This window comes from Garra rufa, chromosome 6, assembly GCF_049309525.1.
Source record: "Garra rufa chromosome 6, GarRuf1.0, whole genome shotgun sequence".
NCBI lineage: Eukaryota > Metazoa > Chordata > Actinopteri > Cypriniformes > Cyprinidae > Garra > Garra rufa.
The window spans coordinates 26,262,332-26,288,614 of record NC_133366.1 but is presented as its reverse complement, the minus strand read 5'-3'; the positions used below and the strand labels follow the sequence as shown (position 1 = coordinate 26,288,614).

The 26,283-nt window shown below is 35.7% G+C and overlaps 1 protein-coding gene and 1 long non-coding RNA gene across 2 annotated transcripts in view; both read left to right on the top strand.

The window, feature by feature from the left end:
- cnnm2b (cyclin and CBS domain divalent metal cation transport mediator 2b) overlaps window positions 1-18,016 on the top strand; it is a 60,607-nt gene extending 42,591 nt beyond the window's left edge. The window contains exons 6-7 of the mRNA XM_073841558.1: window positions 9,347-9,525; window positions 15,381-18,016. Coding sequence (XP_073697659.1) covers window positions 9,347-9,525; window positions 15,381-15,593 — 392 coding nt within the window. The 3' untranslated portion in view covers window positions 15,594-18,016. The remainder of the gene's footprint in view (window positions 1-9,346; window positions 9,526-15,380) is intronic.
- LOC141336053 (uncharacterized) lies at window positions 1,454-2,389 on the top strand. The gene is made up of 3 exons (XR_012355681.1): window positions 1,454-1,568; window positions 2,115-2,193; window positions 2,290-2,389. It is a non-coding gene; the product is annotated as an uncharacterized lncRNA (long non-coding RNA).
- Window positions 18,017-26,283: the final 8,267 nt, after the last annotated feature.

Here is a 26,283-nt window from a genome sequence, read left to right as displayed (position 1 = left end):
GCATAAATACAATCAAAAAGTCAAAACTTTATTGGCATAATTGTCGTTTACAATGTTTGCAAAATGGCAAATAGCATATATACATAAAGTTATTTAGATTAAGCGATTCACAATAAATAAAAACATTCAGAATGTTTTGTAAAGAGATCAAAATAAAGGTGAAAATAACGAATATAAACGAATAATACAAATATTATGGAAAAAAAGAAGGTCAGTTAATGGACAAGACTCTGGGATGCATAAAATGTTTCTTGTGAGGCTATTAAATTTTAAGTACTTTATGTAATGTTTATTCATGATAAACTTGTGAATGCTGTCTACATTGCGCACAGACATCATTAGCATATACAGCATCGCCTATATAATTATTTAATATTGTATTAATTTCTACAGAGATGATAATCATATCTATAGGAAGCTTTAAATTATTACTTAACGAAATAAAACAAATTGAAAACAAAAACTCGTTTATGTAATCCGTAAAGATAAATTTCTCTCTCAAGGCGTCCAAAAAGGTATTGTACTCGAGGAGCGGATATAATATTCTTGATACTTCAAACTTCCATGTTCTGTTCTATAAATTTTGAGAATTAAAAAAATCAGGCTCTCATGAAATCTTTGAAATCAATCTTTGTATGGCTAGTTTATTCAGTTATTCAGTATTGTTGTGTTTCCCCTGTTTTATTCGTTTAATATTCAGAAACAAGTGCCTTTTTTTTTTCAAAACATTTTTTAAAAGAAAGAATTCAACCCTCCAAAATTTTGTTTGCCTATGTCACAATATGAGATAAATCCAGCCCTGTAAATGATGCTGATTTTTGTTGCCAAATTGGTTTGGAAGCGTTGTTGAATAAACAAGTAACGTTAAACTGAACTTTTATGCCTGTATGACTGACAATTTTATTGACCACTGAGAAAGCATTGATTTGGTAAGATGATGGTTCATACCATGTAGAAAAATTACATTTTGAAAAATAGCTTAGATGTAGTAAACTACTTTTGCCGTGTTGCTGCTGTAGCTTAGCTTAGCTAAGGAATGGGAAACCACTACAACACTGTTATACGTCATCATACGTTGTCGCTAGTTCTTAATGTTACATCAGAGGACATGCGCCGATGTTTATCACACATTTCAAGATGTTGAAAAAAATGTTGTAGCGTTGCAAAAAGTACAAATGTACGGTGTACGCACCGTTCATTCACATGTACACATATGGCCGTAAGCAAAACAAACAATGCGTTATCACATGCACGGCAAATTGCAAATCTGTGGTGTAGTGGTGCCTTGAGAAGTGGGTAAATGCTTCATTTGTGTACAGCAAATTGCTGGAGTTCGAAAATCAGGAGTTAGGCAAAAAAGTGTGAAAGAGTTAAATTTTTGGAGTTTATTCTTTAACTTTCACAACAGTTTGTGTTACGGGATACTCCCTGGCTGTGTTGTATTTCGGAGTTCATTCATTGGTGTTCAGGGGCACGTTTTAACAATAACGTTACATCAGGAGCGCGCCATGACACGAGCCTGGTTCTGCCACACGATCGACTGATGAAGTTGTCTACTTCGTCATGAGGTAGGTAAAAAACTAACTCCAAAATGTTCTTTATCTTCTGACAGACAGCTGATTATAGCTGTTACGTTAGTGTACTGACGCCAATAACCGCGGCGAACTTTGTGTTGAATGAATCTCCGATGCAAAACATGGCTGTTTTGAGCGGACTTTTTTTCGATGTGAACAAGCTAATATTAGCTTACGTCTTTCTGTTCACCTTATTTTTTTGTAAACGAGTGTTTTGCTGTCAAATTTAAGTTGCGACTCGCTCAAGAAACATTCTGTTAAGCTTCCATAATGTCATGCCGACGAGACGAGGTAATATCTAGCAATGTCAGTAAACTGAAGTGTCTAAGTCTAACTTTACCCTGGCTAAAAACGATCATAGTTTAGCCATGAACGTGTAAAGTAATGCCTGCAATGTTTTGAGTCGTAACGGCTAACGTTACAAATGTTTTAGTAGTGACTCGTGACCTATGAGAGTTCGTGGCTTTCATATTAAACATTTTGCATTTTCAATCACACTAACAGGTTGTTTTAAATTACATGTTTTCTCTTCATTGTCAGGATGTTGACAGAAGTGCTGGATGGAGGGAAGTAGTAGTAAAACTGGACGAAATTTGTTTCTCAGATTTTCTCAATTCAGGTGAGTTATGTGTTTAGTAATCAGTTAATAAAGAGTAAGTGACTGTAATTTTATGATTTATTTTGTAAATAACATGTTGTTGATGTTATTGTGTAGTCCAGCAGAAGTTTTTGAGATAAAACAACACTGAAAAAAGATGACCAGGGCTCAGCTGATGTACTACATGTTTTCTTGCTTTTTGGATGTCAAAGGACTGGTAAGTATTAAATAATACTTCAAAATGTTATTGAAAAAAATATATATTTTTACATTTGTCTGAACGATTATCTTTTCTTAAAAAAAAAAAACAATTTCTTTGTGACTGAAGAAAGAAAAGAAAGACATGAACCTCTTGGATGACAAGCGGGTGAGTAAATTATCTGTATTTTTTTGTTCTGGAAGTGGACTCTTCCTTTAATGCCTATTGTTTATAAAGGGATGTTTATCTTGTGTTTCGGTCATGCCAAAGTATTGATGACCATCATCTGGCCACTAAAGAAAACCCTCAGCCATATCATCTTTCCTCAGGGACATCAAAAGCACAGGTTTCCACCTTTTACATCGTCTTGGACTGAGAAGTTTCGCCTTGTCAGTCATGTGAAACCTTGGGTATTGTTGAAGAGCTGTTCAAGTAAAGTAAAGTATCATGATGCTCTGTCCAGCCTGTACATATTTTTTTTTAAAGACAAATGTATATAATAATGATATAGGTAGAACTGAAGTCAAAGAACTGAGAGCAAGGCAGTTGAACAAGCAGTATTCTTATTTAAGCAAAATGTTAAGTTCTGTCCTCTGTGCTCCATCCTTCAGCTTTCAGTTTTGTTTTTATTCAGGCGCCTCAAACTAATTCATGGAATGTATCCTGGTATCACTGTGGAGTTGTTTCTTGTTACTTCATCTGATGTATATCTACCTCTGGTTACACAATACTACTGCACTATTTTATAATTATTCAGGTTTGATTTTATATAATGCAATGATGTGTTTTTGACTATGCTGTATACAATTTTACTAAACATTTCTTGTTGGCACTGCAGACATGTATTAAATGTAAATGTTTTGCTGTTAGATTTTACAGTATTTTATGACAGCAGTTAATTTCAAAGTGTTTACATGCATGGAATTTCAAAATCCAATCTATGTATTTCCTGAAATAAAAGCAGCTAGTTGAGAGTATGGCTTTCAGTGTAGTCATTTCCACATAAAACATATTGTGTTTACCCTAAGAAGTGTTTTTAACACTGGTTAAAGAGTTTAAATTATAATTAACTAAATTTTAGAGTTAAAATTACTCTCCAAATGATTAATATTTTAACTCCAGAAAGTGTTAAAATCTAACTCTGAGAAAGTGTTAAATTCTACTCCATTGAATTTCCTTTTGAACTTTCAATTTGAGCGCATTGGTTTACTGGATCCTTGGACTGAAATGTTTACAGGGGTTCACTGGTTTAAGAAATTTCAGATGGTAAAAATCTGCTTCTTTTTAATTGTAAGGTATTTTTTTTTTTTTCATTATTATGTACTGATTTAAATGACTGGGGTGTGGGAAATTCCCTCGCCACATGGCCTTCCATGTTTCTAACTTGCAGTCAAGTGTATATGACATAAAAATATATTTTGTAATATCAATCAGTGCAAACAGTGCTATCTGCTAGCAAACTTTAGCGATTTTTTGCAAACGTTTATTTACAGAACAACACCATAAACACAAACACAAGATTAAAGGTAATATACATATAATGAAAAATTGTCATAAATATCCTTATTAATGGCAAAAATTACCTATATTTATAAGTCTGCTTGCTCGAGTGAGCAGGCATGTTGGAAAATGGAAATTTCTCTTAGCCCTTCGTTTGAAATGAGGTCCCGAAAATTCTTTGTTTGGAGGCCTATCTGGCCCTTCCCCTTCCCCCTACCCTTCCAACCTAACGAGAAATGAGACACCCCTAGCACTTCACCCCCCCCCGGAGCCAAGCCAGCTCTTCTCACCTTTATTCATAGGTTGGGGGGAAGGTGAAAGGTGAAATGGCAAGTTTAAAAGTGACACGAACGACCCTCATTAACAATTGTGAGGTTAGATGTTTGAAAGGTTGTGAAAAAAATGGAGGCACCAGTGCAATCACTTTTTTTGTGTGAAAATAAATAAATAATTTCTTCATTTTTGCTTATAAAGGTATAGGAGTAATACATCATTCTGACCTGTAACGGGTCCATTTTTATTTTAGTGCACTCACAATAGCCTATAAACAACTCATGCGTTTATAAAATAAAGGAAAACAGAAGATGCGCTTTCTGCCGTCTGTTCTTGAACATCGCTTCACAATGAACAAAAGCTTTAAATTACCACTTTAAAACGAAATAATTCAAATCGAAAATAGAAACGTTCATTATGTAATCTGTAGGCCTAAAGATTTAAAGATATTTCTATATAAAGGCACGTCCAATTTAGAAATGGCGAGAAATTTTTCTATTTATCTCCATTATTGATGAATGTCTAAAATATAAAAGTAAGGAAAAGCCTAAAACAGGGCTGATTATATTTATTTTATAATTCTATTAAAATTATAATGTTATAGAATATACTATAAAATAATTATAATTACAAATTATACTGGCATAGAGTATATGTAAAACTTTAATAATTGTAGCTGCTTATATTTTCAGATTTTATGTTTCTCTGTTCTATATATCTTAAAATTTAGAGGATTTGCTGCAACGCAATTTTGTCCGATATGCAAATTATTTATTAGCCTATTAGTATTTTAATCCATAAAGCAAATGCTTTAAAAACACCTTTAAAAAATACTATTTTTGCATCCAGATGCTTTTAAAGAACTTTTCAATATACATGTTATCTTATATCTTAAATGAACTTGTATCTTAAATGTAAACCATGATTTCGTTGTATTCCCTGTGTAACGAATCTCTTACTTATAGCTACATTTTAGGTGCGTCTGAGCTTTGTTGTTTATGATTTTTTTAAAAATCAAGAGTTGCGCGCACTCAACAAAACTGACAAGACTCATTTGAACGCTTCTGATAGACATTGCATTCCTAACCCAACAGAATCGTGTGTGGTTCGTTATAACACTGTAAAAACGCCTAAAAAGAATTACGGTGCAGATTATCTGATCTTAATGTAATGCCGCAATTTACATTTTCTATTCATTTTCATTTTATTGTCAACAGACGTAATATATTGATTTTGTTTGGGCAGGGGAATATGTCCAATTTAGTGGCATTTTTTGGCCCCAGGTCAAGCCTTCCCCAGCCTTACACACGCTCCGCCTATGATACTAACTATATATATACCCTTAGAATATATAGCCTATATATACCCACTTAGAATAATTTTCTTCCCGACCCGACACGCTAAATTTAATTCTCATTTCCAGAATCTCACATTTAACCATTTGGAAACAATGTCGAGTATAAAACTTTTTTCGCAGTACATCCATTATATTTCCATGTTCCACTTTTAAGACGTATTACAGCCCTGCATTTTAGTCCGTCAAAGATCAAATGCGGGCTAAAATTATATTTTAGACATTCAGTGGTGATTTAAAAAAAAATTGCAGCGCTGGAGGAACCACGAGACCAGGCTACCATGACGGTCCTGTTAGCAGCATTGAGCGCACGTTCAGCACAGCTTGGAAGGGTTCCTTGTTTAAAGCTTACCACAAAACACTGGCAAAAGTAAATACCATGACTGTCTAATAGTAAGGAGATATTTTAATTATTTATTTAGAAACTACTGTTTTCTGAGTCAGTGATGATGCAGTTAACAGTCCTCATATCCTCGTTGGACGCGCGCCTTTAGAGAGAAATGCATCTCTATGGACTAGCTACATAATAAAAACAGTTTTTGTTTTCTATTTGTTTTTTTCGTTAAGTAGTAATTTAAGTCTTTCTACATATTTATTTATCATGTCTGACAAAAAAATAACGGTTAAATATTTTCCACTGAAAAAAAAATGTAACTGATCGAGCTTGAGCCTTCATGTCCTAAAAATGTGTTTTGCTCTCTCCGCACAAACGATTGGATATGCACCTAATAGCGCATATTTATATCTATTATTATTTATTTCTTTTATTTTACATCTATGGATTTTAGTTTAGCCAATTCGTGATTTGAGAAGGCAAATTGAAAGAGTAGGTCAACTCACTGTCTGCCGCTTGGTCTTTAAGAAACAAAAAGCTTACGTTTAACGAACAAAAATGCTCCAATTTTTTTTTCTAAATTAACTTAATAAAAAGGAAACGAAATTATAAATACTTTGCCGTTACATACAGAATGAATTACCGATTATGGCGCCAGATATTGAAACAACAGACATAAATACTGTCCAAATAGCCCTCTTTGTGCAGGGCTTGGCCACAGAATGTTGTTCCTTGCGCCACCTGGTGGATATTATATGAAGCGCAACAACGTTTTAAAAAAACCTAAAAAAGCCCCTGCAGGCCGCCGCGTGGCGACGCGTGCTGAATTGCAGGCTGCCGCGTGAAAAAAGACGCATTTTTAATGGCCAGATCTGTACTTAGTGTCTCTATAAAGTTGGATTTGAGAGTCTAGTCACTAAAGGATTTAGTGTACTAAAAAAGCCATGAACATCAGCAAACATACACTACTAAGTTTTTGAAAGAAGTCTGTTATGCTCACCCAAGTGCATTTATTTAAGCAATAAGGTACGAGAGGCCGTGCTGTATCGTGAATAAATCACGGCTGAAGGGCGTTGTTAGGCACGACGCGAAGCGGAGTACCTTATTGCTTTTATAAAACGGTTACCACACAATAAAAATATTAAAATCAAAAATATATATTAATTTATATATATATTAAGTTGTATGTTTTCATAAAGTAAAATCATTAACTGCCTTCCGCTGTAAAAAGTAGTCCCTAACTGCTGCAGCTGTGTTTACGTTGCTAAGGGTGGTTGCTAAGGGGGTTCAATGATACACAAAACCGTTGAGTGAAGCGTCATAGCAGTGCCGTATCATGAATACGACACAGCTGCTGACCAATCAGAATTGAGGAATGGAACTAACCGTTTTATAATTGACCATAAATACTGTACTGTGAAGTATTATTAAAGTTTAAAATATCTATTTTATATGTGAATGTATTTTAATATGCAGATTTTCCGCTCAAGAAACTCATTATCAGTGTTCATATTTTTGTGGGAGCAATGACACAGTTTTTTCATTATTCTTTGATGAATAGACAGTTCAGAAGAACGGTGTGTGTGTGTGTAACATTATAAATGTGTTTTTGGACCCACTATCATGTCATTCCAAACCAGACCTTTGTTCATCTTCAGAACATAAATTAAGATGTTTTTAATAAAATCCGAGAGCTTTCTGACCCTGCAAAGACACCAATGCAACCAGAAAGGTAGTAAGGACATAGTAAAAATAGTCCATGTGACATCTGTGCAGTGTTAATTTCGTTGACGAATAATTTTCGTCAACAACATTTTTTCACTTATGAAAACGAGACGATAATAAAATGAAAACTCGTTTTGGATGACGAAAACTATGACTAAAATCTATTGACGTTTTCGACAACAAAAGCGAGACAGAAATGTTAGGGAGGGACGATTTATGAAGAGATTCATTCAGAATGAATCTGCTGCGAGGTAAGGAGGTTAAATGCGTAAATATGAACTGTATCATAGCCTATTGATCTATCTTGTGACATGAGCTGGCATATTGCTGCACGTTTCATAAAACGTAAAAAAAAAATATCTGGGAGTAAGAGACGGGCAGACATATGGATAAATTTGACAACACAAGAGAGAACTCAATTCGGTCCGGTTTTCTGAGCGCCTCTCACACAGCACAAAAAATTTCTTGCAGGTACTGTCTGTATAAATCTTCTTGTAAATAAACTACCGGTGCTTTTTCTGAGTTCTCAATGTCTCGTTTTAAATGTCAGGGCCCTTGGAAGTCTACCAATGAAGTGTGGAGCTACTTTGTGCCTCGTAAATGGCATGAAACAGTGATTTATTTACACGGCTACTCCGATGCCCTATTCACCCTCATTGACAACCTGTTGTTAGCATCGGCTAACTAACCCCAGATTTCGAACTGCAGGGCACAAACCGAGATGAGATATGCAAGGTACGTTCACACTCGGTATCATGATTCAACACACTTTAGGTCAATATCACACTGGACTTCTCCTTTAATATCACACCTACATAATGAGTTTGGTAAATTTAGAGAAATGTTTAATAAATGCTTTACACTGTAACTAAACCCATTAGATTTTAGTCAGCTAAAATCTAATGGGTTTAGTTATAATTATCGTAAAATCGTATGATATTTAGTCAACTAAAACTAGACTAAAACTAAAAAGAATTTAGATGACTAAAATATGACTAAAACTAAATGGCATTTTAGTCAAAAGACGATGACAAAAACTAAATCAAAATTTGCTGTCAAAATTAAGACTGCATCTGTGGTTAAATTGTAGCTATGAGAATACTTTTTGTGTGTATGCGGTCTGACGTAGAACCCAGATGCACTGTGGTTCGTTTTCAAAAAGCAGAAGACGAAGCACAATGTACATAAAACAGTCTTCATAAACATCTCTGAAGATGTCAACAGAGAGGATGACTTGCAATATTTTGGCCAGCCTTACCTATTTCAACCAGAATACAGACGATGAACTAAGCTGACAGCCGACACGGAACAGAAGAAATTGTTAAATAACGTGGCTATTGTTGTTTTCTTTGTGCACAAAAAGTATTCTTGTAGCTTCATAAAATGACAGTTGAACCACTGTTTTAACAATGACCTTACTGCCTTTCTGGGCCTGGGAACGTTTCAGTTGCATTGCCGTCTATGCAGGGTCAGAAAGCTCTCGGATTTCATCAAAAATAACTTGTGTATCGAAGATGAACGATGGTCGTACGGGTTTGGAATGACATAAGGATGAGTAATCAATGACAGAATTTACATTTTTACGTGAATTTACCAGTAAAGTGCTGAATGAAAGAACTAATTTCGTTCTTTCTTTCCAAAAAAAAAAAAAAAAAACAGGTTTGAAACACACCTCTATTCTGTCATAGCTTGGAAAAACATGACAGCCATTGGCTGAACCATTGTTGATTGTATGTGTTTGTTTTTTCCATGATTAATACAATTATGATGCTTTCTTTTTCTTGTGCAGAAAACAAATCCCCTCCTCGGTCATTTGGACTGAACCATTCTGACTCGTTAAATCGTAGCGAGCGGATTGAAGCCATCACGCCATCACTGGGCAGCAGTAATCACCAGCTCAATGCCTTCCTGCAGATATATGTGCCGGACTATTCTGTCAGAGCTGCGACAGACATACAGTATATTAAGGTAAGCATTTGCAGTTTCTGCACCTTTTACTCTCATTACATCCAACATACACAAAACAAAATCCATGTAATTCCTTAGAATCCGTTCATTGCATATTTTTCAGTTTTATATATTTTCATATTTATCAGTTTCGGGCCAGAGTTTTGACTTTGGTCTAAACCAGGGATGGACAACTTTGGTCCTGGAGGGCCACTGTCCTGCAGAGTTTAGCTCCAAACCTAATCAAACACACCTGCTTTTAGCTTTCTAGTGATCTTGAATACTGATTTGCTTGTTCAGGTGTGTTTGATTAGGGTTAGAGCTAAACTCTGCAGGACAGTGGCCCAGACCGAAGTTGCCCATCCCTGCTCTAAACTAGGACTGTGCAGTATTGAAGAAAAATGTGATATGCGATAATTAAATAATGCAATATTCGATATGCGATACGATAATGCTTAAAGTGCCACATGCTCAGATTAAACAGGTTTGCTCAGCTGTTACAGAGTCAGTTCTGTGAATTTCTATAACTATCTTGTGTCATATATATGGTTATTTGTATGTATGAATGTATGTTTCACGACCACAAATTCACTTGGTGAATAAAGCTCATTCTGATTCTGATTCTAATATAACTAGCATGTTTCACTTTTTGTGAGAAGAAAGCACCCCTACAACAACATGTACATTTGCGATATTTCGATAATTTCGATATATTGCACAGCCCTACTCTAAACTGTGGCTTAATGGCTGTAGTCCTGTGGCAGACTATGGCTCAGTGATAAACATGGCCTGTGGTTCAGTTACAAACCAATGGCAAATGATGGATTGATTGTTGGCTTTGGGCCAGACGTGGACTTGGGCACTGGGTAGAGGTTTGTGGAAGATGGAGACATAGGTTTTTGCTAGTCATGGACATTGGCTCTGATGTGGCCATGGAGTAACATTCTAAAAGATGGTTTTCGAAGAGATTTTACACCTGGTATTAAGATGCACTTTGGTCAATTGAAGCAGAGTAGATGAGGGAGACACAGACTACTTGATTAAAATGATGTAAATATCAGTTGTCACTCTATATCTCCTAATAATATCTTAGTAAGTTGTTATTTAAATGCTTAGTTGGATCAGAAACATGGTACTTAGTCATGGCAATAGGTCTTGATAGAGGCAGGATGTAGTTTATTCTTACCAAGGTCCTTTATAATGTCTGTTTTATATGAACCTTTTATGTGGTTATGAGGCAGTGAAAAACTACTGGACATGTTTCTTTTCAAGGGTAAGAGACAAGATTTGACAATGAACAGACCCTTTTCACATTTCCAGGTTCTCAGAAGTGGAATTTTTCAGAGTTGGTTCAACTTCTATAGCGGTAAACAAAAACTACAACAGATACCCCAAATGTCCCAATAGCAACAGAAAAGAAATCCATGATAGTGTTTCTAGAACTTGGCAAAAGAGGACATAAATATATTGTGAGAATGACTATGTTGATCAGAACATGTCAAATTTGCTGTCACCTCCTTAGCTGTTGCATTAGAAACCCTGACGCTGCAAGTTAACTAGTAATTTAATGCCAACATATGAAGTACAGCATTGTTATAAATATACATTATTATTAATATTAGTAGTGAGCGATATACCTTTAGACACGATTGACAGATTTTGGACTATTATCTTTATCGTGGTTACATGATCATGTGATGTTGTGCTACATGGTCATGAAAGTGTATCGTTTGCACGTTTTGTAGCATGGTGGTTTAAAAACGTGATTTTAAGTTGTTAAAATGCAATCAGCAGTGATAGAGAACTCATGCTGACTGAGAGGCGTGCACACGTGAAGACGGTGCTCAAAGAGCACGGTAGTATTGAACCATGTGAAGTTATTTTTGCCGCTTTATTGGCATTGAATGGTTAAATACACACACTTGTGTGTCAAAATGCCAGTCTTTGCTAGCATCCTCATAAACACAGTAATTTAGTGAAAGCAAACAGCTGAGAAAGAAAACACATGCATATTGAATCCAGGCAGCTCCTAAAGTCTAATATTCCTGCTGTCTGTCATTTATGAAAAAAAAAACAACTACAAGATATAAACTTGATATAAACAAGATATAAACTTGCAATTGCGACAAAAAAGTCAAAATTGTGAGATACAAACTAGCGAGACATAAATTCTCAATTCTGCGACCAGATCAGTCTTTTTTTCCCTCAAAATTCCAACAGTTCTGGGGGAAAAAAAAAACAGCCAGAATTCCGAGATAAAAGTCAGAATAGCAAGATACATTTTTAAACTCACAATTTTGAGAACATATCAGTATTTTCCCCCTCAAAATTGGACTTTATAACTCACAATTCTGAGTAAAACAAAGCCAGAATTGCAAGAAAAAGTCAGAATAGTGAGACATAAATGACTATATCAGTGTTTTTTTCCCTCAAAATTGGACTTGAAAAAGCCAGATATAAATTTGCAATTGAGAGAAAAAAGTCAGAATTGCAAGATACAAACTCGCAATTATGAAAAAAAAGTCATAATTCAGTTTTTTTTTTCCTCAGAAAAAAAATCTGAATCATGACTTTATAACTCACAATTCTGACTTTATAACTCACAGGTGCGAGTTTATATCTCGCGATTATGACTTTTAACATGCAATTTTAAGCTTATATCTCACAATTCTAAGAAAAAATCTGAAAAAAATGGTCGCAGTATTGAGATTTTGTCTCGCTATTCTTTTTCTCACAATTCTGGCTGTTTTTCTCAGAATTGCGAGATATATTGTGAGATTTGTTGTGCAATTGTGAGAAAAAAGTCAAAATTGCAAGATACAAGCTAGCGAAACTTTCAATTTTGCGACCATATCAGTCTTTTTTTTCCCCTTAAAATTGGACTTTATAACTCACAATTGTTAGTTTTTATCTCACAATTCTGAGAAAAACAAAGCCAGAATTGCAAGAAAGAAGTCAGAAAAGCGAGACATAAACTCACAATTCTGAGAACATATCAGTCTTTTTTTCCTTCAAAATTGGACTTTATAACTTGCAGTTGTGAGCTTATATCTCACAATTCTGAGAAAAAAGTCAGAATTGCAGGAAAAATACTCAGAATTGCAAGATATAAACTTGCAATTGCCAGAAAATAAGTCAAAATTACGAGATACAAGCTAGCGAGACATAAACTCTCAATTCTGCGACCATATCAGCCTTTTTTCCTCAAAATTGGACTTTATAACTCACAATTGTTAGTTTTTATCTCACAGTTCTGAGAAAAACAAAGCCAGAATAGCGAGATACCTTTTTAAACTCACAATTCTGAGAACATATCAGTCTTTTTTCCCCCTTAAAAACTGGACTTTATAACTCACAATTGTTAGTTTTTATCTCACAGTTCTGAGAAAAAACAAAGCCAGAAGCAAGAAAAAAGTCAGAATAGCGAGACAAACTCTGCGACTATATCAGTGCTTTTTCCCTCAAAATTGGACTTTAGATTTAAAAAAAAAAGTCAGAAATGCGAGACAAAAGTCAGAATAGCGAGATATAAACTTGCACTTGCGAGAAAAAAAGTCAAAATTGTGGGATACAAACTAGCAAGACATAAACTCTAAATTCTGAGAACATAGTCTTTTTTTCCTTAAAATTGGACTTTATAACATACAATTGTCAGTTTTTATCTCACAATTCTGAGAAAAAACAAAGCCAGAAGCAAGAAAAAAAGTCAGAATAGCGAGACATAAACTCTGTGACTATATCAGTGCTTTTTCCCTCAAAATTGGACTTTAGATTTAAAAAAAAAAGTCAGAAATGCGAGACAAAAGTCAGAATAGCAAGATATAAACTTGCAATTGCGAGAAAAGAGTCAAAATTGTGGGATACAAACTAGCAAGACATAAACTCTAAATTCTGAGAACATATCAGTCTTTTTTTCCCTCAAAATTGGACTTTATAACTTGCAATTGTGAGCTTATATCTCACAATTCTGAGAAAAAAGTCAGAATTGCAGGAAAAATACTCAGAATTGCAAGATATAAACTTGCAATTGCGAGAAAATAAATCAAAATTACGAGATACAAGCTAGCGAGACATAAACTCTCAATTCTGCGACCATATCAGCCTTTTTTTCCTCAAAATTGGACTTTATAACTCACAATTGTTAGTTTTTATCTCACAGTTCTGAGAAAAAACAAAGCCAGAAGCAAGAAAAAAGTCAGAATAGCGAGACATAAACTCTGCGACTATATCAGTGCTTTTTCCCTCAAAATTGGACTTTAGATTTTTAAAAAAAGTCAGAAATGCGAGACAAAAGTCAGAATAGCGAGATATAAACTTGCAATTGTGAGAAAAAAAGTCAAAATTGTGGGATACAAACTAGCAAGACATAAACTCTAAATTCTGAGAACATATCAGTCTTTTTTTCCTTAAAATTGGACTTTATAACATACAATTGTCAGTTTTTATCTCACAATTCTGAGAAAAAACAAAGCCAGAATTGCAAGAAAAAAGTCAGAATAGCAAGATGTAAACTCTGCGACTATATCAGTGGTTTTTTTCCTAAAAATTGGACTTTAGAATAAAAAAATTGCCAGAAATGCGAGACAAAAGTCAGAATTGCAAGATACAAACTCGCAATTCTGAAAAAAAAGTCAGAATTGCAATTGTGAGTTGATATCATGCAATTCTGAGAAAAAAATCTGAATTATGACTTTATAACTCGCAATTGCGAATTGTGAGATTAAAAAGTCGCAATTACTTTTTATTCAGTGGCAGAAACGGAATTCCATAGTTAACTTGTCTTCAGTGAGCTTGATTTTTTTTTATATATTTTGATATTGACACTGGTGACAAGAATTATGAAATTTCAATGGTATCAAAAATGTAATATCATAAAAGACCTAATTTAAAGCAAAAATGACTATATTGTTATTAGTGGTGGGCCGTTATCGGCGTTAACGTGAGACTCTTATCGGGCGCTAAAAAAAATATCGCCGTTAATCTATTTTCAAAGTTGGGTTGGGAGCTGGGTCTATACTACGCAAGCTATGATGACTTTCACCTTGATATTTTAGCGCAGATGTATACCTAGCCTAATTGCACTGGGGGCGAGAACGAGTCTTCGAACCTGTGTGTATGCCTACTGTGAAATTACTACATCAAACGAGACGTGCTAACATGGATGCAGCTATGAAGCCGCCGGGTTTGCTTCAGGGCAGGTGCGTTGCTAGACCCTTTTTACTGGGGCATGTGCGTGAGTTATAATTTACTTTGATAATCCCGAAATAAAGACATTAAACTATGCAACAGCTGAATTGACGCTTCTAAAAGCAACGCAGTTTAACTGAAGACTACGCACGCAGATATCCATGCCCACACGCGTCTGTGTATTTAACTGCAACGCGCACGTCGCGCAGCCTTTTAAGCAGAAGTACATGCAATGTAGGAATAGTTGGTTACACAAGTTTGTATAGTTAATTGTGTTGTAAATGCAATTGTCAAGCAGTTTGTGGTGCATTTTGGAAACAGGAGATGAGCCCCTGGTCTAATGCGCCACCTGGCTTGAGAAACCCGTTCTCAAAGACTTACTTTTAGTCATTATTTGGGTAGCACACATATTCTGAATGCCTTCGGCAGAATTCAAATTAGCCATTTTAATCTAGATTAATCTAGATTAATTCCAAGATTACAGTGAGATTAATCTAGATTTAAAAAATGAATCTATGCCCACCACTAATTGTTATATATATTGTTACTGTTAAATAAAATCACTCATATCGTGATACAAGATTTAAGAAGCAAGAAAGCCGGATAATTAGTTCACCTTATTTTGATTATTAAGTTTAGTTTGAACCCATTTTGTTTTTCATAACCCCTTTTCTGTATGTTTTTGACAGGTAACGCGCCAGCAGTATCAGAACGCTGTCATGGCATCACGCATGGACAAGACGCCACAGTCCTCAGAGAGCGAGTACACCAAAATCGAAATGACTTTGACAGACCTCCATGACGGAGTGCCTGATGAAACCACCACTCTGTTCAACCAGACACAGAACTGCGTGGCCCACAACAAGACGAACCACACAGGCCACAGCGAGGGGGCCATCTAGCCCTCAGTGGGGTGGTGGAGCAAAGCGGATAGCAGAACCCAGGAGCTGCTCACCACCCCAAACCACTCCACTCCAATCTGGTAGCGCAGTACTCCCGGTACCTGAGCTTGACCCGGTCCGGACCCATTCATTCCGATAAACCACAGCGTTTATGTCCCCCAGACCAAAGAGTTTGGAGGATGGACATTTCCGTGCTCCGACGAGCCCCTCCAGCTACACACGAACTGCCCCGTGACGTTCTCAAACACAAAATACTCTAGGCAGATGGTGTAATAGGGTAAATCAAAGACTGTTCCAAATACCGCTTTGAAAGAAAACCGTGAACCAAGAGCATTCTACTCACATATTTATTTATTTTGTATGCATTTGTACATACACGCATGTCTGAGGATATAATTGTCGGCACATGCAAACACCTGTCTGTAAATGGTGCATAGGTATGTGTGTGCCTCTATGAGTGTCACTGATATCATGCACATGCTATATATACATAGTTACAAATACAGCATTGAGGGTCTTTTACATGTATATTTCAGAAATTGTTATTTTTATTGCTCTAAATCTGGTATATCCCACAATACCTTTTACACCTTTTTTTTTTTTTTTTTAAATGAATCATTATATTGCCTTTAAAAAAAATCATATTAATTTTTTTAACATGTGCAATGAAACACATTTTATTTAAAAGATGATTTATCATGATTACTGTATTTTACTGTAAATTATAGTTCTATTTGTATGCATTTATTGTATCACATTTGTATATTTGTTCTGAGATATTTTGGATTCACTTCCAAGGATGAACAGGTCCTATTTGTCTGCTTTAAAACTGAAATTCTATCAAAGGCACAATAACTTTACATTTAAAGCTAAAGGCAGTCTTATTTAAATTAAACCACAGACCTGTCAGGACTTTATGCAAGGGAGAATCAATATGCATCCGTGCGTTTCCTAACTAAACTCCTAGTCATTAAAACAACTACTACATTAAATTGTTTTACCCATCATACATCAGTCAGAAAGGCGCCATAGTGTTTTAATGGCTGTACTTGTGTGTATTACCTTTATGTATATAATGTTGACTTTAATGGTTATTTATATGAACGCTGGAAACTCCTGCTATGCATATAGTTGTAGTTTTTGTTTTATTTTAATAAATAGTTCACTCAAAATTAACAATTGCCTAAATGTACTCACCCTCAGGCCATCCAAGATGTAGATGAGTTTGTTTCATTATGAAAATTTTACCAATGGTTCCATTGTAGTGAATGGGTGCCGTCAGAATGAGAGTCTAAACAGCTGATTAAAACAAGACTCCAGTCCATTAGTTAACATCTTGTAAAGCAAAAAGCTGCATGTTTGTAAGAAACAAATCTATTGTTAAGATGTTTTTAACTTCCAGCTAAAAAGTCCTCTGTCCATAATATTGCTTTCTTCAGTGAAAAAGTCATGTCGTCTGAATTCAAATAGAAATATGCACAGATCGACCACTGTTTACATGCAAAAACAGCCCCAATAATTTCTAATATTGACTAATATTTTGGCGAGATGCGATGGTTTAAATTTAAAAAACATCTTAATAATGGATTTGTTTCTTACAAATAAACAGCTTTTTGCTTCATAAGACATCAGTTGATGAACTGGAGTTGTGTGGGTTACTTGTGGATTATTGTGATGTTTTTTTTTTTCAGCTGTTCAGAGTCTCATTCTGACGGCACCCATTCACCAAAGAGGATCCATTGGTGAGCAAGTGATGTAATGCTAAATTTCTCCCAATTTGTTCTCTTGAAACGTATCTACAAATTCATTGGTCTGAGAGTAAGTACTTTTTTTTTATGGTGAACTATTAATTTAATGATGAACCACTTATATTTTCTCCTCTGCCATATTTTTTTCTCTCCATCCGCCTATCATCAAACAGCATACAACTTATTCCTATAACCATTCCTATATGTTGTTATAGGTGGCAGCTGCGTGACCCTGTTTCTACAATGTCAGACTTTGTGGTAAATCTGATTCAGGCAGCTTTAAAGACTTTGCCCTAGATGTTTTCATGTGTTCGAATGTTTATTTGAACCATAATAGATAAACAACAGTAATGCATTACTTGTATGATTTATACATGGGTCAGTACCACAGACAGCCACTGCTTGGCACTATGGTCTAACAATTTAGCCGAATTAAACCTTGACAAGGTTGTTATCTTAAAACCGATGCTCTTTATACCAAAGATTTTACTTAAGAGGTGAGATCAGAGATCGTTGGGCTTTATTTTAGTTAATTAAAGCCAACTTTGATTATATTTTTTTCCTAGACAGATGCTCTTGTGGGGTTAAATACAGGTTCTGGCTTTTTACATTTTTTTTTTTCTAATTTGCTTTGTTAATGAATGTAGCTACTTTGTAACTAAAATGTAAACCCTAGGGAGGAAAACGGTTCTATAAAGTGCTATTAAACATTCTTCAGTTTCACTGTGGTACTGTACTTTTTTATGCTGTTCTTTCATATAAATCTATAATTTGCATTAAAAAAAAGCCTACAACTGCACAAGCTTAAACACTGTGTCCTTACAACAGATGAGCAACAGGATATTTCAAGAAGTTCCAGAATAAAGATGTCCTCATAATTTACTCACCCTCATGTGATCTAAGATGTTCATGTATTTCTGTCTTTATTATTGTATTTATAATATATAAATAATATGCAGTGCCTTGCGAAAGTATTATTATTTTTTTTTTACGTTTTGGTGTCCGACGTTAAATTTTTAAATGACTATACTTAGTCTACATTCCATGCACCATAATGACAAAAACAGAATCTCACAACTTCATTAGCATAAGTATTCATACCCCTAACTCAATACTTATTTGAAGCACCTTTACAGCATCATGTCTTTTGGGGTATGATGCAACAAGACTTGCACATCAACATTTGGCCATTTGTCGCTTCACCTCTCAATGGGGTCTGGCAGTTATTTTCAGGTTTTGCTAGAATTTTTTGATTGGGTTCAAGTCCAGGCTCTGGCTGCGCCTCTCAAGGACATTCACAGAATTGCCTATAAGCCACTCTTGCTGTGTGCTTAGGTTTATTGTCCTGTTGGAAGGTGAACCTTCTGCCCTGTCTGAAGTTCTGAATGCTCTGGACTAGGTTTTCATTAAGGCTATCTCAATATTTTGGTGCATTGAGCTGTCTTCTACTCTGACGAGTCTCTCTGCCCTTGCCACTGAAAAACAGCCCCAAAGCATGAGACTGCTACTACCACACTGTGCTTTTGAGATGGCAGTCTCCAGGTGATGAACAGTGCCATGGTTTCCTTCAAACATGATGTTTGGAATTGAGGTTCATCGGACCATAGAATCTTGTTTCTCACTGAGGGTCCTTTAGGTGCTGTTTAGCAGATTACAAGTGTGTTTTCATGTGTGTCATCAATGAGGAGAGGATTGAGTCTTGCCACACCACCATAAAGCCCAGATTGGTGAAATGTTGCAGTGATATTTGTCCTTCTGTAAGTTTCTCCCATCTGCATATGTGATCATGGAGCTCAACTAGAGTGACCATCAGGTTGTTGGTCACCACTCTAGCCAAGGTCCTTCTCCATAAGTTGCTCAGTTTGGCCGGGAGCTCTAGGTAGAGGCCTAGCTGTTTCAAACTTCTTCCATTAAGTTTAATGGAGACTACATGCTTCTGTAAATCTTCAATGCAGCAGAATTTTTTCTGAGCTCTACTGGCAGAGATTGTTTTTTTACCTCAGGGCTTGGTTTTTGCTCTGATATGCATTTTCAGCTGTTAGACCTTTTATTAAGTTAGTGTGCCTTTCCAAATCATACCCATTCAATTGAATTTGCCACAGGTTAACTGCACTCAAAGTGTAGTAACATCTACAAGCAACATGAATGCTCCTGAGATAAATTTCAACTGTCCCAGATAAGGGTATGAATACTTATAAAATGTAATCATGTTTTTTATTTTTAATAAATTTGCAAAACCTGTCTTTTGCTTTGCCATTATGATGTATGGAGTGTATATGTGGGGATGTGGGGAAAAAAGTAATTTAAAGCAGTTTAACATAAGGCAGCAACATAAAATATATACGGTTATTTCCTTGTCTGTGTATATTGGTTTAAAAAGGTAGAGTAGGGCAAAAAACGGCAGGTCATATTCACCTCTAACTTCAAAATTGCCTGACATCGTTGTTTTACCCTATTTTGTAAAGGGCGTTTGACTGTCTTTGCACGTTTGCTTTGTAAACACTTGGTCGGTACTTCACGCATGACCTATGCAACATGATCATGTAATGCGTGAGGTCAGGCTGGTTCAAGATAAGCAAATGTGGTTTAAAAAGTAAATACATCTTTATTGTTTCAAGAAAATGACAGATCGTTTCACTAGATAAGACTCTTATTTCTCAGTTGGGATCGTGTAGTTTTTTTGAAGCTGTATTAAAACTGCAATTTGGACCGTTCAAGTTCAACCCGTTGATCTCCATTGAAGTTCACTACATGGAGAAAAATCCTGAAATGTTTTCCTCAGAAACTTTAATTTCTTTGTGACTGAAGAAAGACATCGTGGATCACATGGGGCAAGTAAATGATCAGGAAATGTTTATTCTGGAAGTGAATTTCTCCTTTTAGTCATCACATCACACTGGTAAATCTGCATCAAATATTTTCAAATATATTCTGATTGTTACATAACAGGATTTTTTCTATGAAATTATCTGTCAGGACTGGTTAGGATAGCATAAGGCTCATGTTGCTCAAACTGGAGATCACTTTTCTGAAGGTTTTATATCACGTTCCAACATATTTAATATGCATATATAAAGTGGTATTTTAGACAAATGACATTGTCTCTATGGAAATCTGAAATAGAATCCAAATGGCTGATGTTCTGTCTCTTCGATTCTTAATACTGTGTTCTTACCTGAATGTTCCACAGCTGTGTTTTTTCATATAGTGATAGTTGTTCATAAGTCCCTTGTCCCAGAAATTCTTTTGTTTTGGCACTTTTTGTGTATTTGAACCCTTTCCAACAATGACTGTGTGATTTTGAGATCCAGCTTTTCACACTGAGGACAACTGAGGGACTCATATGCAACTACTACTAAAGGTTCAAATGCTCACTGATGCTTCAAAATAAAATAAAAAAACGATGCATTAAGAGCCAGGAGGTGAAAACTTTTGAATTTGAAGTTATATATATAACTTGTCATATAGGCAAAATAAGAAAAATGTAGGCTACATATCTCCATTCTGCTCAAAAGTTTTCACCCCCAGCTCTTCATGCATGGTTTTTCCTTCTCGAGCATCAGTGAGCGTTTGAACCTTCTGTAATAGTTGCATATGAGTCCCTCAGTTCTCCTCAGTGTGAAAAGATGGACCTCAAAATCATACAGTCATTGTTGGAAAGGGTTCAAATGAACAAAAATGCTGGAAAACCAAAGAATTTGTGGGATCTGAAGGGTTTTTCAGTTTAACTGTTCAGGACAAACAAGGGACATATGAACAACAGTCACTAAAAGAAACACAGCTGTGGGTCATTCAGGTAAGAACACAGTATTACGAATCAAGGGGATGTAAACTTTTGAACAGGGACATTTTTATAAATGCAACTATTATTTTCTCTTGTGGACTACATGTAAACATCTTTTATGTGAAATATCTTATTCAGGTCAGTACTAAATAAACAATAGCATGCATTTTGTATGATCCCTCTTATTTTGGTAAAATATTAACATTTTGCAGATTCTGAAAGGGGAAGTAAACTTTTGACCTCAACTGTACATATTCCGTGGTGTTCTTCATTATTCTAAAACAGAAAACCTGCTATGGCATATACATATAGTTAAAAGCTAATGTAGTTCGAAGTAAAAAAGACAGGAGACCAATGGTGAATTTATTTTGGAAAATTATTTTTATTTTACATTGCAATGCAATTTACCATATGTATAAGTTTAGAACTCTATAAATCAGAAGCTATCATCATTCAGGGAACAAAAGTGAAGAAACAAACAAACAAACAACAACAAAACAAAAAATTGGATTAATAAATGCCATGTCTATTTTGCTAGATCTCTTTTACCGACAGAAGAGTTTTGCACCTTTTCCTTTTGCTAAAACTAACAGTCACAAAAATATAGTTCGTAAACATGAACTAAAAAAAAAAAAAAATCAGAAATTAGGAAAAAGATAAAAAAATGGAAAGAAACAAATACTCAGTATATTAGTAAGTTACTGGCACGTTTAACACGCAGCTATAATGTAAACCATGCCAAAAAAATGTAATATGAAAACACTGGTTTAAACAGAGATGTATGCAATGCAACCTATGTCTATACGGATGAGACATCACCCGTTAAAGCGGTATCTAAGATACACTACTATTGGACGAATACTGTTTAAACTCAATGCATTTTTATTATATATTATTCATTCATCTAAGCCAGTTTCCCTTGCATAGACAACTAAGAAGGACTACCAACACCAGTGCAAATTAGCCCAGGACTAGTTTTAATCCATGTCCAGGGAGCCGGCCATATTATGTGTGTGTGTGTGTGTGTATATATATATATATATATATATATATAGACACCCACAATATTTTTTGTATTTTTTTTTTTATATAAAAAGCTAATGAAAACTGAAAGAGAGAACTGGATCTTTTTTGTCAGGACACAAAAACTTCTTTCTCTATACTGTGGTCTCTAAAGAACAAAACAAGTATATTTTGAAAAAAAGAGCTGCCCTGTTTTACAATATCCAGTTGTTTATAAACCAAAACTGACATAGAAAATATGCATCGTACGTTTAACTGATTCCTTGGAAGGGTCTCAACAAAAACCTTTATACTTTAGACCTGCTTGGTCTTCCCTTTAAAAAAACAGTCCGACCCATAGAAAAAAACAAAAAACACTACATTCTCATAAAACAAAAACAACAGTTACAATATGCATATGAGTAATACATGATGTGCTATGGATCGGGTAGCTTCATTCAAACAGATCCTACATACTATCTTTGAGTAATGCATATAAAAGTCGCACTAATCCTCCTAATCTACCTGTTTCATGCATTTGGAACACTTCCCACAGCTAAAACCGCTTCCTTTCTAAACCGTCAACATTTATGTCTTAAAACTCCACTGTGGGGACACCTAAAAGTGTCTAAATCAAACAATTTCTCCACGCCGTTTTGGTCCACGAGAGTAAACCGTCAGAGTTCAAACATTAACCAGGACTACATTAATTTCCATAGAAACAGTCTTTAAAGCAACAGCACTTTTTTTTTCAGTGCGCAGGTGTTTACTTCATTGTACTTTTTCTCTCAATGATGAATGTTTAATAAGCCGACGAGGCAAAAAACATATTTTTTTTGCATAACAAGGTCACTTACTGTATGTTTGATATTGAAACAGTTTGCATCTGTTTTATGTGAGGCAGAAATTAATGGCACGCAACGTTTGAGACAAAACTAGACTGTTCTGTTTAGCTTATATAGGAGTATAAAAATACAGTATGTCATTGTTCAATGTCACATCGTTGCCAAAATTAGAGCAGGTACTAAAACGTTGTGTCTGTGTGTTCGGACTCATTTTGTGCCCTAATACACAAGGCATATGTTTGCTACTCTGTAGCATTAGCGCTAGCCAAAGCGGCATTCAAAAAAAGATGAAAAACAAGAGGTTAACAACAAACCTCTCTCTCTCTCTCGCTCAAAAAAAAAAAGCTGCTGCATGTTGTTGCCAAGTAACTGGATTCTTGTGTTGGCTGCACTTCCGTACGCACGTCACAATGAACTGTGCTTGGGTTTTCTGTGCTTCATTCAGATTCTCAACACACGCAGGACTTTAACACAAACACCCTGCCAACATACACAGCTTGAGTGTTTTTTTTAAAGGAACAGTTACTGGATACAGTCTTTGTTGGAGGTAGTAACCAAGCTAATCTGACTGGATGGACTGGCTACTCAAAAGATATGTGTCTAAACTGTTAAAACTATAAAACAATAGTAAAATACAACTTTAGCATATCTAAAAAATAGGATAGGGTGTATCTTTTAGGATCCAAAAACCTAGTCTTTGCCAACATGCTGCCTTGTACGAAGCATGAGTTTTACTTATCAGTTCACAGTAAAGTAAGTATCTCTATCCGTGTTTCCATTGGATGTTTATCACATGACATTATATGCTTATATAGTGACTGATAAACAATTCCGTATCCCAAAGTATATCTTTAAACTGCCAGTTAGGGTGAACTGAAGTCAGCTTTGTTGATTTTGGTTTGGCAATTATATTTAACTTCATACATCCACTTTTCCTTTTTTTACCTCACACGATATCCTCATCACTCTATCATCATCATCCCACAGATCTTTACCCTAGAACAGGTCAAAAACATCTATTCTTCCTCCTCTTCCTCCTCCTCTTCGTCATCATCTTCGTCATGGCAGTGTGTGATTTCCTGTGGCGTTTGAGCGAACAGGTGGGGCGGTTTGATTTCGCTGATGGAGCGCGTGAGCTGGGTTCTTTTGCAGTCGATGTCCTTGCAGTCCACACAGTGGCGGTTGCGTGTGGCCAGAGGAGATTCGGTCTCTGTGTCTACGTGAGCATGCTCCACTGTGGACTCATGGGGCATCTGGAAACGAAGAGACAGAAAAACAACAACAAAAACATGTTTAACAGGTAGGTTAAATAGGGCACTAGGTATGAGAGAACAAAGTATTCAGGTGACGTGTGGGTGTGTATGGGTGTGTCCTCTAGGCAGTGTTTTGGTACTTCATTTTGGAAAAATGTAACAGTACTAGTCTTTCCATTTCAGGCGTTTCTATTGTTCGTACTGAGTACTGACTCAATTTGGTACTCGAAAAGACGCCTAGCGCTAGGGTTTGGCAAGATTTTTTATGTTTTTGAGTCTTATCTTTTTGTGGCTCACCGGGGCCGCATTTATGTGATTAAAAATACAGTAAAATAAGACAAATTGTAAAATATTACAATGTTTAAACTAATTTGCTACGTGAATATATTTAACTCTATTGTAATGGTTAAAATGGCCAAGGATCAGCATTCTCCAGCTAAAACTGATCAGGTAGACTAAACTGTAAGGGTGTGTTCACACTTGTAGTTTGGCTCGTTTGGTTGATTTGGTTTGGACCACAAAGAAAAATGATACATTTGGTCCTGGTCCACTTAGCGTTCACACTGGCATTTTTGACAGCGAACCTAAAGATACCAAACCTAAAGGCACAGCGATACATTCACCGAACACTCCACACAAAAGGAAAAGGAAAGCGGCGCTTTAAGTTGAATACACCTAATGCTGTCTGCTGGACTAAGCGCGCTCATTGTTGCGTGTATATAATTTTGTTTTTACCACCTGTGAACTCAACAAGGAGATCATAAAAGGCACTTAACCTTCTCGTTGTTCCACGTTTGCCCTCTGCTCAGTTTGTTTTGGATACACCGCTTGTTCCCTTCGTGAAACCATGTTGCATAGCATCGCATTTTATCATATTTTTTGGTGCGCACCAAACACACCCTAATCATAGAGACTTGAAACTTCGGTTTGTTTGGTTTATTTGGTCCGGACCAAAAAGGAAAATTATACATTTGGTCCTGGTCTGCTTAGCGTGCACACTGGCATTTGTAACAGCGAACCTAAAGATACTGAACCTAAAGGCATAGTGATAAGTTCACATGATTGGTGGGGTTGAATGGCGTATATTTCAAACACTTCAAACTACAGGAAATTCGATTTAAAGCGGAGCTGAGCAGACCGATCAGTGAACGGGTACTTTGCTTTCATACACCCTCAGCACGGCTTTAAGTCGATCGTACCTAATGCTGTCTGCTGGACTAAGCGCACTCAGTGTTCATTGCCACGAGTATGTACTGTATGGTATGGAAGCCCGTTTCCGCCACTGAATAAAAAAAATAAATAAAGTATTGCGACTTTTTTTTCTCAGAATTGCGAGATAAAAACTCGCAATTCTGACTTTTTTTCTCAGAATTGCGAGTTATAAAGTCAGAATTGCGAGATATAAAGTCAGAATTCTGAGATATAAAGTCGCAATTGCGAGTTATAAAGTCAGAATTGTGAGATAGAAAGTCGTAATTGCGAATTATAAAGTCAGAATTCTGAGATATAAAGTCGCAATTGCGAGAAAAAAAGTCAGAATTCTGACTTTTTTTCTCGCAATTGCGACTTTATATCTCGCAATTCTGACTTTTGTTTCTGTTCATTTGTGACACTTTCTGGCAAAGCACAATAGGAAACGGAGATCTTGTCTTTTTAAAACGACATATTATGTCATAAAAACGATATAATTTTGCCGTTTTAGAAAATATATGATTACATGTGAGCGAGCTATAGGCGATTGTCCGTGCGGCCTTCGCCACAGTCCTGACATAAAGGAGGATCTGCACGCTGCTAAAGTTATAGAAATACACTGTTTTAAGTATTTTAATGTAAATGGTTTCAATTGTAGCAGCATGTTTATTAGGATTTAATCTGTCTCCAATAACTGCACTCAGACCCAGAGGATATGACTAACAGCAAATCCAGATACTAACCGAAAGGAAAAAAAAAGAGAATGACAAACGATTTGATTGTATTATGATGATGATGATGATGATGATGATGATGATGATTTCGTTCTGTTTAAAAATGGGAAAATTAAGCCAGAATTTTCGGATT